General features: G+C 43.9%; 1 protein-coding gene across 2 annotated transcripts in view; it reads right to left on the bottom strand.

The window, feature by feature from the left end:
* Sike1 (suppressor of IKBKE 1) overlaps positions 1 to 9,594 on the bottom strand; it is an 11,793-nt gene extending 2,199 nt beyond the window's left edge. Inside the window, exons 1-5 of one of the 2 annotated variants that reach the window (XM_005357124.2) lie at positions 9,339 to 9,587; positions 9,040 to 9,145; positions 7,914 to 8,056; positions 6,730 to 6,843; positions 3,068 to 4,866 (exon numbers count right to left, since the gene is read on the bottom strand). In XM_005357124.2, coding sequence (XP_005357181.1) covers positions 4,765 to 4,866; positions 6,730 to 6,843; positions 7,914 to 8,056; positions 9,040 to 9,145; positions 9,339 to 9,497 — 624 coding nt within the window. In that variant the 5' untranslated portion in view covers positions 9,498 to 9,587 and the 3' untranslated portion in view covers positions 3,068 to 4,764. Of the gene's footprint in view, positions 1 to 3,067; positions 4,867 to 6,729; positions 6,844 to 7,913; positions 8,057 to 9,039; positions 9,146 to 9,338 lie in introns of those variants that run through there. The other variant, XM_026784090.1, reaches the window with a different exon arrangement.
* Positions 9,595 to 13,608: the final 4,014 nt, after the last annotated feature.

Here is a 13,608-nt window from a genome sequence, read left to right as displayed (position 1 = left end):
TCCCGAGTGCTGGGATTAAAGGCGTGCGCCACCACCGCCCGGCTGGAACTAGCTCTTGTAGACCAGGCTGGCCTCGAACTCACAGAGATTCACCTGCCTCTGCCTCCAGAGTGCTATTTCCCATTCATAATGTGGGAAAGTTTTTGTTGTTTTGGTTTTTGTTTTAAATAAAACCTAATTTTCCCCTTAGGAATTCCCAGGTGCCTCACCAGAACGTATGCGTTTTCAGTTTGTCCACAGCAGTGACGATATCAATGGCAGAGCTGTGTGGGGAGGCGGGGATGGAGGTGACCAGTCAGCCAGGCTAGTTTGGGTGCCTGGGTCGCAATGGGCTGCTTCCGTGCAGACTGAGGGCACCTGCAGCTGCTAGCTGTAGCTGTTGGCGGAGGGAGTGCAGTGGTGGCAGCAAGAGAAGCCCAAGTCGTATGAACAGGTGTGGCTGGCAGCAGGTGGCTGTGACAGCCTGAGACTGCGGCAGGGAGAAACTCGCTACTCCCTCGCTTGGAGGGAGGGTGGGAAAAGCCACCCAAGCAGTGTCTGCGGTGGAGGTGGGGGTGGGTGGAGGTGGTACAGCTTTGTTTCCATGTGATCTAATGCCACGCATTGGATGCCAGGTGAAGCATTTATCTAATTACTATTTTCATCAGTAAAAACTCGGGAGTCTATCAGGGAAAAAACCTGTTTTATCAGATAATCTGGGGAGACAGCATTGTTGGGGATTATTTCTTTCAGGTGTGTGACTTTTGTTTACACTGCATTTGTTAAACTCTATGAAGCCGTGTTACTGTGCCTGTCTAAAACACCTGATGGTCCTAATAAAGAGATGAACAGCCAATAGCAAGGCAGGGGCAAGGATAGGCAGGGCTGGCAGGCAGAGAGACTGTACATAGAAGGAGAACTCTGAGAGGAAGGAGAACAAGGAGAGGAGGATGCCAGGGGCCAGCCACCCAGCAATACAGCGAGCCACGGAGAAAGACGTAAAGAAACGTGTACAAAAATAGAGAAAGATAAAAACCCAGAAGCAAAAGGTAGTCAGAATAATTTCAGTTCAGAAAAGCTGGCAAGAAACAAGCCAAGCTAAGGCCAGGCATTCATAAGTAAGAATAAGCCTCCACGTGTGATTTATTTGGGAGCTCGGTGGTGGACCCCTCAAAGAGGCAAAAGAATAAATTATCACACAACACACCATGGCAAGATGACACCCTGAGGAGGAATGCACCCACTTCCCTCCACAGTAAGAACATTCATAAGCACAGCATTCCAGGAAACACGCAACAACAATACATTCCTATTTGTTGATTCAACTAAATTGAATTCATGGTATTTCCCAGTACACAGGCTATGATGTTTCTCTTGCCCTTGTTTAATAAGAACAGATCAAAACCTGTGAGCTCCTAGGGGGCTGGAGAAATGGCTCAGAGGTTAAGAGCTTTGCCTGCTCTTCCAAAGGTCCTGAGTTCAATTCCCAGCAACCACATGGTGGCTCACAACCATCTGTAATGGGGTCTAGTGCCCTCTTCTGGCCTGCAGGTATACACACAGACAGAATATTGTATAAATAAATAAATATTTAAAAAAAACAAAACAAAACAAAAAAAACCCTGTGAGCTCCACAAAATATTTGGCATTTAAAGGCACCTTAACTTTGCGCTTAAGAAATGTACCGCAGAGTGCCTGGGTGTGAATCTTGGCTCTACTTTGGACAAAAAGAACCTTCTAGTGTGTGAGGAACTGTAGAGTTGAAATGGAGATTCTGTGTCAGTATCTGATGCAGGAAAGCTCTCAGCAGAAGGTATAAGCATTGCAGAACTATCTAGACTTCCCTTCTGCAGCTGTTTTCTAGGTCTCCTCCCAGCCACCCTCTGTCAACTGCTGGATTCTCAAGTATAACAGTCCTTCCTGTGTCCTACACATACTTATATCAGATTTATCATAACTATATGCACAACATTTTGTTTTGTATTTTGAGAGAGTCTCTCGTAGCCCAGGCTGGTTTTGAACTTGCTATGTAGCAAAGAATGACTGTAGATTCCTGATTTTCCTGCCTTTGCCTCTAGTTCTGGGATTGGAAGCATGTGCCAGCAAGCCTAGTTTCCCTGGTGCTGAGTGTCAATGCTCTGTGAACGGCAGGCAGGCAGGCACAGTAGCCGTGACATCTCCACTCCGTGCATACTTGCTCGACGCCCTCTGCCATGCTTTTCAAAGTCTCAGTCCGTTTCGCCCAACTCGTGTAACTCCCAGTGAAGTCTAGGCCTTGCACAGACCAGGAACTTAATTTGTTTGTTGTGTGTGTGGGAGGTCAGAGGATAACTTGCAGGAGTCAGTTTTCCCCTTCCACCGTATGGGTTCTGGGGATGGAACTCAGGCCATTAGGCTCGTGTCAGGCGCCCATTCCTGCTGAGTCATCTCGCTGGCTCTAACAGACATATTCTTCAACTAGTACTGTCATTTTCTGGGATGATTATTAAAATGTAAATTCCAGACTCTATCCATAAATTTGTTTCAGTAGGTGAGTGAACAACATTTTAAGGAACGTGGAACTAGATTTCAGTGATAAATTATGCATATGGTACTTCTGCAATGAATACCTTACTAATATGTTATTAGCAGGGTTATACTGAGACTATATTGTGCTAACTGCAAATTGCTTATGAAATCTATGACAAGGTTGTTATATATGTGAAAAAGACCTTTCTACACTTCTCCCCCCCACCCAAGACAGGGTTTCTCTGTACAGAGATCTGATCTGGAACTTGCTCAGTAGCCCAGGCTGGCCTTGAACTCAAGAGATCCTTCTGAGTGCTGGGATTAAAGGTGTGTACAACTGCCCCGTCCCTCTACACTTCTTTTTTGTTTGTTTTGTCTTTTCTTTTTTTTTTAGAGATAGGGTTTTTCTGTGAAACAGCCCTAGCCGTCTTGGAACTAACTCTTGTAAACCAGGCTTGCCTTGAACTCACAGAAATCTACCTGCCTCTGCTTCCCAAGTGCTGATTAAAGGCGTGCACCATCACTGCCTGGCCCTCTATACTTCTTGGTTAGACTCATTACTCAGTAAAATTAGCAAATCTTCCCAAAAGACTTGTTTATTAGCAAAGATAATTTCATGCAGTGTCCATCCACTGCAAGGGACATCACCATCTTCACACACAGTGAAGAACATTCCTTCTCCATTCAGCACACTAGCTCTATATTCCCTTCCCAGCATTAACACCAGGCAGATTGTGTGTGACGTAGGGCACTGAAAGCTCAGTATATCCCCAGGGCTAAAAGGAAGAGATTCTTCTGGTGGCTAAGATGTACAGAGGAAACTCAAGGCAGATACTGCTGAAGCAGACTCTGCTGACACTACCCTTTTCAATGGAACCTGACTGACCGCTGTCCCGTGTAGAGGATACCTGCTCCTGATGGGCTTGTGGAGCACACTTTGGGCACTTAGGGGACACTGCAAGGCCAACAGCTGGAGCTGTCCACAGCTCTGTGTCAATAGGTACTAATGGGATCCGATGGACTCAAAACATTCTGGATACAAAAGAAGCTTTATGACATATAAAACGCTAGATCTTTTTTAATACCACCTTTCTCATGTGGTATGGGGCTGAGTTGTGACAAATATTGACAAGGTTAAGGTTTTTCTGCCACTCTGGGCAAACAAATAGCATAGAAGAAATTATGTATAAATTAGAGCAAACCAGGACAGGGAAAGGCTGACAAGGGAACTAGCAGAGCCTCAATGCAGCCGGATCTTAGTGCTGTTCTCAACTGCCTGTGTGGCACCGGGAATGTAGTAACTTTCTGTCGGTGATAAAAGTGCTTCCATGTAAAAACCAAACACATCTAAGACAGCAGACCACACTTGCCAGCGTGAGTCAGCCAAGCAGAGCCGTTCTTCACCGCCGCAGCCCCATCAATTCAATAGTGGGCACAGTGCCTGAAAAACTCTGATGTTCTTCATAGCCGGCAAACTACCTAAACCGAAGATTCCTTAGTCAAACAAGATGGGAAACTGACTACTTGATCAAATAAATGAAAACTACTTTTGGCATTTAAATCAAGTGCTCACATGGGACCGCACCTGACGGGGCAGGTCCAAGTTCCTCAGCACTCTCTGAATGACTGTGTGATCCTGGGGGAGGAGAAACAACCCAAACCCAGATGACTTGATTTCAAGTAACTTCCCAGGGATTAGGAATAGATTCTCTCAAATTAAGAGTAAAGACACCTGGCCACGAGGTGCCAGTTCCTAGCACCAGAGAGAATCCAAACTCCACAGATGAGTGGCTCAACTCAGAGGGGCTGCCAGTCTGCTTCTGGGAATCATGTCACTTTTGCAAGTGGAAAAAGGAAATAAAATCAGGTTTATGCCAAACAAGTACTTTTAAAAAATTCGATCTCTTAAAAATTCCTAGAAGTCAATTTTATAATCCTATATAAAATAAAATCACTGGCTTATAATAAAATGTTCAGATTTCAGAGATGTGAAAACAAACATGAACTGAAAACAACAGTTTATATAAATTCAGGTCCCAGAGTCAAAACTAAATGTAGTCTCTGACAAAGGAATGGGAGACGCCTCTGTGTTCACTAATATACCCCAAACTGTTCTGTGGACAATGACTAGCAAGTGGCAAATTTGGACTGCCATCTCAAACCTCTAATCAACACTAAGTCAAGTCTGTGGCAGGACTCTTGAAGGGACACGTCCTACGGAGAGGTCGTCACTTCTCTCCTGGACGGACCATCTGCAGCCTGCGTTCAGAAGTTCAGTTATTTGATGGGCTGAGAAGCAGGATCCACAAAACTTTCCTTTCCGACCTGAAGAGACTCACTGCTGATGGACAATAATTCTCGAAGTTCCTTATTTTCAAGCTGGGGAAAAAAGATAGTTTCTGTATTTTAAATGCTAAACTGTATCAGAACATATTATTTAGGGCCAGAAGGAAGAAAAATATTTTTAAAGTTTTAAATGATTAAAAAAAATATTTTTGAGACAGATTCTCACTAAATGGACTTTGCTGGCCTAGAATTTGATATGTAGATTGGGCTGGCCTTAAACTCACAGATTAACTACTTGCTGTCTTCTGAGTACTGAGATTAGAGGCATGCACCACCACACCTAGATCTTAAACAATTACAACTTTTTTTTTTTTTTTTTTTTCCTGGGCAGTGGTGGTGCATGCCTTTAATCCCAGTACTTGGGAGGTGGATCTCTGGGAGTTTGAGGCTAGTCTGGTCTCCAGAGTGAGTTTCAGGACAGCCAAGATTACACTGAGAAACCCTGTCTTGAAAGACCAAAAACATTTTTTCTTTTTAAATTTTTATATATATATGGATGTTTGCCTGCATGTATGTCTGTGTACCACGTAAATACCCTAGAAAGTCAGAAGAGGACACTGGATACCCTGGGTCTAGGGTTACATAAGTTGTGAGTCACCATGTGGGTGCTCGGAATTGAACCCAGGCCCTCTGTAAGAGCAACAAGTGCTCCTAACTCCATAATTCAGCTAGTACTTTTGGTACTTGACACCTATCACTTCCTTTAATTTCTATCTGGATAGGCCACCTTACACTCCATCTTTACCATTTCTGCAGACAATTCTCTTCTATTTTGAGATAGGGTCTGATGTCATGGAGGCTGACTTGGAAGATCCTTCTGTTTCTACCTCCTAAGTGCTAGAATTACAAGTGTGTGCCATCATGTCCAGCTCTTTGCAGGACAAACTGACAAACTACAACGTTTCCAGTTTCACCAAAAGGTTGAAGAACATGATCAACAAACCCTCCATCACATAAACTGCTTCTCTCAGGACTCTGGAGTCAGGGTTACCTACGTGTATGTGTGTTTTGCTTGGACGTATGTATGTGCACCGTCTGAGCGTCAGAAGAGGGCATCAGATCCCTGGAACTGGAGTTTTGGATGGTTGTGAACCACCATTGGCTGCTGGGAACTGGGTCCTCTGCAAGAGCAGTAAGTGCTCTTGAGTGCTGAGCTATCTCTTCAGCCTCGGTCTTCTGAATCTCCTCTAACATTTAGATACCAGTCCTGCTCTGTCCTTCCTTCACTAGGTTTGGACAGGGACCTTCTCTTTTTCCGTTTAAAATTTCTTAAAGGTCCCACAACAGCACTTGAAATAAGCAGTCAAACCTGAGGGTTTTACCGACTGAGCTCTGTCTCAAACACCACAACTGACATTTCCATTGATTGCTGTTGACTCCACTTTTTTATTTTCCAGAAAAGGGTATAAAGCAGAAATTGTAATTTTAAATCATTAGGACACAGAGAACATTAACACTGCTAGTATTATTGCTAGCATAATACTACTGAGGCAATACAGGAGACTGATGCAGGAAAATTTTGCATTTTAGGCCAGACCAGGCCACATTCTGAGACAGCTCCCTTCCTCTTTTTTGAGACATTTTTTTTTTTTTTTCTGAGACAGGGTTTCTCTGTGTAGCTTTGGAGCCTACCCTGCAACTAGCCCTTGTAGACCAGGCTGGCCTCAAACTCACAAAAGATCCACCTGCCTCTGTATCCTGAGTGCTGGGGTTAAAGGCGTGCGCCACCACTGCCTGGCTTGAGACATTCTTGTAAAAAGGATTATATTAATACACTGTAGTGATAGTATAGTGATGACATATGTGAGACCTATAAGAACTGTGTAAAAAATGGTAAATCAACAAAATAAATAAAAGAGAAAAAGAAGGGTGAACTTAACACAGCAACCACCTTACCTCTAGTTGCGCTAGTTTCTCCTGAAGCTTACAAAACTGGTTATCATCCACCTGAACTGCTTTCCTCATCACTTCCCCCATTTCACAGATTCGATCAATCTGACTTTCAATTTCCTGAGGAAACAAGATGAAAAGAAAAATAGGTTTTCGTTATGAAGACCACAAAAAGCATGTGCATTATGAATTTTACGTCTATTAAAACCTTGCAGAAATAAACGGGGAGGAGTTTGTTTAGTAGCTGTTATAGAAGTTACACTTCAATTACACTATACTTTGAGTCATAATAATATTAATCTGTGGTATTTCAAATATTTTCCATCTTTCAAAGAGCAGTTGCTATCCATGTGCCACATCTGTAATCCTAGTCCTTGGGAGACTGAGGAGGGAGGATTAGGAGTCAAAATGCCAGCTTGTACTCAAGAAAAACAAAAACAAAACAAAACAAAAAAGACAATAACCCAAACATTTGGAGATTAAAAACATTCAACTATTTAAAACACCCCAGTTTCCTACGACTTGTAAGTCAGTAAAGTGCACCCGATGGAATGGAAGGTGGGACACACGGCCTTTTCCACTGTAGTTAGCAGCAGCTTCCGATGTCAGAACTGGAGATTTGAATGCATAACTCATGCAAACAGGTAACAAGGAAGCACCCTACAAACTGAAAAATAGCTCCCGGGTTTCCAAATTAAATAGTAATTAAAATATAGGAACGGCCATAAAACAAACTAGATCCTCCACACTCCTAGTAACGTATCGTGAGTAATTTAATCAAGTTAGTGAGCGCTGGCTATGTGGAAGATATGGATGAAACTGAACTCATGCCCCCATAACTACAAACTTAGGGCTTAGTTGAATATACAGGTAATAACCAGCCAACTATTCACTGAATGCCTTCAATGCTAGCTGTTATCATGCTGCTATCTAGCCTGCTATGTAGCCCAGGTTGGCCTAGAACTCTAACCTTTCCTGTCTCAGGCTGAAAAAGATCGTGGTGCGGGAGGTGATGCCGCTCAAAAGGAAGTGAGGCCCTGATGCCCTTTCATTCCTATCTTCACAAAGCCTCCGGCAGACAGAGTGACTATGAAACCCACGAAAGAGGAACATGCTTTTCTGCAAACAAAACAACAACCTCAAGGTTTCGGTTTGTTTTATTCGGAATTTATTTATCAGTGTGTTCTTACTGCAGAGTGAGACTGGTGAGCTCTCAGAACCGGTTTGGTATCCACTGCTTTTTTAGCCACCATTAACTGCAACATCTGTTTCCGGTACTTGCTCATGATGAGTTCCAAAGCATCCTGGTGTTCCTCCAAGGAAACCCACAGCTCTAACGGAAAAGCAAACATCTGGGCAATGACGTGTATAGCAGATCTCAAGGCAAACCTCCTAATAGTTGGGGCTTGCTGAGACTCCACGGGATCCGGTGACTGCAAAGTTGGGGATCGGTATGCAAGCCCACAGAAGTGGGTGACGTCACCTGAAAAACGCTCTGGGTGGTAGAGTTTTGTAGCAGTAACATGGGATACGTAATCACAAAACACAGATTTGAATTCAGGTTTTTAATTTACTTGCTTAAGATTCAGAAGCAAAACAAGCCTATTATAAAAATGATTACACTTTGTTGATTTGAGTGCCAACACCACAGTGTAGATGTGAAGTCAGAGAACAACCTCCAGGAGCCGATTCTCTCCTTACACCACCTGGGTCCTCAGGCCTGGCTCTTCAGGCCTCCTGGCTGGGGCCATGACCTGCTGGGCCATCTTGCTGGCACCTGTGAACCTGTTTCTTAATTGCGTTGTGTAAATACTCTCGGGTTGTCGACTTCAAAATGATGCCAGGGGAATATAGTGGGATGGAAGATGTAAAAAGGTCTCCATAAGACAACTGCCATACTGTTGTCACTACCAACCCTAAGAATGGATATTTTGGAGACAAAGTTCTAGCCTTCTGTCTTGTACAGGAACAGAAAACAAAACAAAACACCAAACCAAAAAAAGAAAAAAAAACCCAATCTTAACTTTAGTGTTCACTCTAATTAATATTGAAATATTACATTTAAGACTCTGTAGTTATGTAAGCCTTCATCTAGAATCTAACAACTCAACTCTACTAAACAACTCTTTCAAAGTCATCAGAAGACTTAAAAAAGAATAATCGAATAGATTTTACTGTTACCAGATGACCCTAGATATAGACATGAGATAGGCACGCTTGTGAACTGTTCAGGCCCTTGTATAAGAACGTCCAAAGTATTATCAGACACGGGGGGAAAAAATCGTATACAAACGCACACACAGAGGCCCGACTAACCTCTGTTTTCCTGTTGTAAGTCTCTAATCTGGGTATTCTCTTGGGACAGCAGAATGTGAGGTTTATATTTAGACATGTCCTTCACGTCGGGTGCATCCTCTTGATACTGGACAGACAGACAGATTAAGCCTTTGCAAACACAGGCAGGTACTGCTCTGCTGAGGCGGCAGCAGTCCCACCCATCGCACAGGAAGCTCTCAAGCCCGCCCTGCCCTCCGGACCAGGATAAATCAGACGGCGACCCCACCCTCCCGCGCCCTGTCGCGCCCACCCCAGGGCGCGGCCCGGCCCGGCCCGACCTGCTCGGGTAGCACGGCGCCCGCCTCCCGCATCGCCGCCACCCGCCGGTGCAACGCGGCCGACTGGTCCACCAGGGACTCGGCCGCCGCATCGTGTTCGCGCAGACGCTCCAGCAGCGTCTTCGCGTCTGTCATGATCTTCTCGATCGTGCAGCTCATAGTGGTCGAGGACGCCCGCCGGGCCCGCTAGCCTCAGCGATTCGCTCAACCCTTCCCTAGCTTGCGACCAGCAAGACTCGCGTCACTTCCGGGCACACTTTACAGGCGCCTCGGCAGCACGGTCGGCGCCTGCGCAGTCGTGGATTCGCGACAGCCTCTCTTGGGTGGAGTAGCAGAGCTCGGCTCGGTTCCACATCCTGTTTCTTCACGATGTTACAGCTGTTCCGGTCTTAGTTCTCCTTTTCTCCTGGTTTTGATTGATGTGGTTTGTTGTTTGGCCATGGGATTTCAACAAGTTGATGAAACGAACACCTCCAACAAAGCGATAAAATATACTGAAGCTCTCACTTCCGCCTCCCGTCCTTCCTCTGTGTCCTTCCTCTTCCCATCGCCCTTTCCCTTCTTACTCTCCTCCACCGCTTTGCTCTCGTCTTCCCTCCCCGCTTCCCCTTCCGTTAAAAGGTGAACAGTGACCGAGGACTGGCCCCCGAGGTTGTCCTATGACCTCCACATACACAACTGCACCGTGTATTCTAATAGGCACAGTCTCTCACGCACACACAAATGGGAAAGCGTTGCTTAATGCAGTGCGGAGAAGTCTCTTGGCTTGAGGAAGGAATCTGCCCTTCTGCAGCACCGTGGCTGGTGGAGAATTCTTGGATAAAGTTCAGCAGAAATTCTAGGAAAATAGAATACTAGTAATGTTTTGTCTCCCCCCACCCTCGTGTTATCTCGAGTTCAGCGGTGAAATTTACAAACGTGATGTTAGCTATACTTTGAGATTTGGGAGGGTGCCTATTGCAAAATTTTTACACTTGTAAAAATGTGTAAAGAGGTTGTCTCTGGGAAAATGAGTTCATGAATAATTTTCATGCAGAAGGAAGAGAACTTTTACAAAGCAATAATAGTCTCGAATAAGTTTGCAACAAAGAATAGGATATATTTGTATATTTTTGTAGGGAGTATTTCCCAGGGTTCTTAGAAATACTTGAGGAGTGGACAGCTCCCTTGAAGTCATACGAAATGAGGGCTTAGATCATGTGAGCTGGATATTAAGGGATAAAGATTCCCTCGGTTCTAGAGAAGTTGGAGGAACATTTGATGGTCATGCAAGTAGCCTAAAAGACCTTAATGAAGGCATAAAAGCATAGCTTAGGACATTTGAAAGGGCTGAGATGGGGACAGTAGTTTTTTGTTGTTGTTTTGGTTTTTGGCTTTTTGAGACAGGGTTTCTCTGCAGCTTTAGAGCCTGTCTGGAACTCACTCTGAAGACCAGACTGGCCTCGAACTCACAGAGATCTGCTTTCTGAGTGCTGGGATTAAAGGTGTGCACTATCACTGCCTGTCTGGGGACAGGTTTTCAGTTTGCCAACAAACAGTATAGGTCTGAAGGTGAGGAATAAGAGACTTTCCTTGATGCCAACTGCAATGTATGATAATATCAAACTTGGGGACAGGCTAGTTGATTTGTTCCTTATGTATTTGGCATTATATTTCTTTTTTCTTTTTTTTCCCATTTATTTATTAAAGATTTCTGTCTCTTCCCTGCCACCTCCTCCCATTTCCCTCCCCCTCCCCCAATCAAGTTCCCCTCCCTTGTCAGCCCATAGAGCTATCAGGGTTCCCTGCCCTGTGGGAAGTCCAAGGACCACCCACCTCCATGGCACTATATGTGGTTGTATCTGTTGAACTCTTTGCCTTCTTTCAAGGAATGCGCGCGCACACACACACACACACACACACACACACACACACACACTGTTTTGGGATGCTGTAAACGCCTTAAGATTAGATTAGATTTATTATTGTAGAGCTCTGAGACTGTATGCAAAACTCCGGAAGAGTACACTTCCCAGGTAGCACTGGACTCAGGAATGGGAGACCTAGGGATATAATGACGCATAGCTGAGGGTAGCAGTTCCCTTATCTAGTAGAACACACCCAAGAACTGTCACTCTGTAGTGGATAGAAGAAAAAAACAATATGGACTCCAGATCATCTTTTACTAGTTTTTGTTGTTTTGGATGGCCATAAATATGAGTGCAGAAGGCAGGGGACTTGTGGGAGTAAGTGGGGACAAAGCCAGAGAGATACGCTGAATTTTTAATTCAGTATACTATATAAACAGACAGGTGGGTGATGATGGTGCACACATTTAATCCCAGCACAGAAGCAGGCAGATCTCTGTGAGTTCAAGGTCAGCATGGTTTACAGAGTGAGTTCCAGGACAGCCAAAGCTACACATACAAACCTTATTTCAAAAGAAAAACAACAATCTAAAACTAACAACAAAACAAACAAAACCCAATATAAACAACAATTTCCATGAAAAGAACAAATTCAACTTTAACTTTTAATAAATTGGAAAATTGCATTGAATAAGTTTATTCACTTATTTTATTCTTTTATAAAACCTTTTGGGGCCAGCAAGAGGGCTTAACTTAAAGGCGCTTGTCTGAGTTCTATCGCACTCATAAGGATGCACTTATAAGTTGTCCTCTGTCCCCAAACCCCTATAAATCAATAAATGATAAAAAAATAAGATGAGTGAGATTGCTCAGCAGATAGATGTTCTTGTACACAGGCTGACGACCTGAGTTTGAATCCTGGATCCTATAAATTGGTAGAAGAGAACCATACCCAGGAGTTTTTCTTTGACCTCCATGCAGCCACTTGAACACTCTCTCTCTCTCTCTCTCTCTCTCTCTCTCTCTCTCTCTCCCCCTTCCCCTCTCTTTCATTAAATAAAAATAAATAAACTTTACGGAATTGTGACCTGCTTATGTACATGTGGGGCATGCTGGCAGGGTTATGACTTCAGCTTTGCTATTCCCATGCGGCTCATCAGCGGCTGTGTAGTTGAATTCCACTTCTGGACTGTTGCCAATGTTTCTGCATGGTTTCAAGCCTGTCAGTATTTTTAGTAAAAGTTAAGGAATGTCAAATGACTCCTACACAATGTGAGCATTTTGGGTATCTTTTTTTTTTTAACATCTCCCCCCCCTTTAAAAAGTAAAAGTAAAGGAGGGATTTTTCTGGTAGGTGTGACTATGTGTCATCTTTATTAAACAGAATAAAAGCAGGGCTGGTGAGGAGTCTCAGAGGGTGGAGGCTCTTGCTCCTTAGCCTGACAACCTGAATTCAATCCTGAGATCCATGTGACTGGAGAGAACTTTGGCAAACTGTCCTCCAACCTCAGCATGCACTTTGTGGCATCTGTGTTCCCCAACGTGTGTTCAAACAGAAAATAAATATTAATAAAACTTAAAAGTAGAAAAGTAGCATTAAAGCTTAAATTGAGTGTATGTACCCAAAGCACCAAAGTACCTTTTTAATTATTGTTTATTATTATTGTTGTTGTTAGGTTCTCTGTATAGCCTTGACTGTCCTGGAACTTGCTCTGTGGACCAGGATGGCCTCGAACTCACAGAGATCTACCTGCCTCTGCCTCTCACATGTTGGGACTAAAGGTGTGTGCCACCACCCCCTTTTCTTTTCAGTTTTAAACTTTATGTCTATGAATGTTTTGTCTACATGCATGTATGTGTACCATGGGCCTGCAGTACCACCAGAGCCAGAAGAGGGCATCAGATCCACCTGGAGCTGGAGTTGCTGATAGTTGTGAGCTGCTATAGGCGCTAGGAACTGAATCCAAGTCCTCTGGAACAGCAGCAAGTGGTCTTGACAGTTGAGACATCCTTCCATCCCCTAAAGTATCTTTTATCATCATCCTTGTCATCACCATCACAGCAATATTTGGTACTCTTTGACTATTTTCAGTGTTTTAGGCATGTGTTAAACAGCCAGGGTTGGTATCAGATTGGAGATTACTGTGCACTGTTCTCTTAAGATCATCTTTCTATTGTGAATCTTGGCTTTCTAAGTTCTTTAAATATATTTTCCATCTCTCTCTCTTTTGAAAATATTTCTCTTTAAAATATCAAGAGGAGGCTGTTGTCCCCACCTTCATGTAGCCCTGGCTGTTCTGGAACTCACTTTGTAGATGGAGTCTTACGATGCTCGGCCTTAGCTTGACTTATTTCTAGCCAGCTTTTCTTAAGTTATCCTGTCTAGCCGGGCGAATGTGGCGCATGCCTTTAATCCCAGCACT

The sequence above is a fragment of the Microtus ochrogaster genome, chromosome 21 (genome assembly GCF_000317375.1).
Source record: "Microtus ochrogaster isolate Prairie Vole_2 chromosome 21, MicOch1.0, whole genome shotgun sequence".
NCBI classification, from domain to species: Eukaryota; Metazoa; Chordata; class Mammalia; order Rodentia; family Cricetidae; genus Microtus; species Microtus ochrogaster.
Note: the sequence above shows the minus strand (reverse complement) of the source record. Positions and strands in the feature narration are given on the sequence as shown.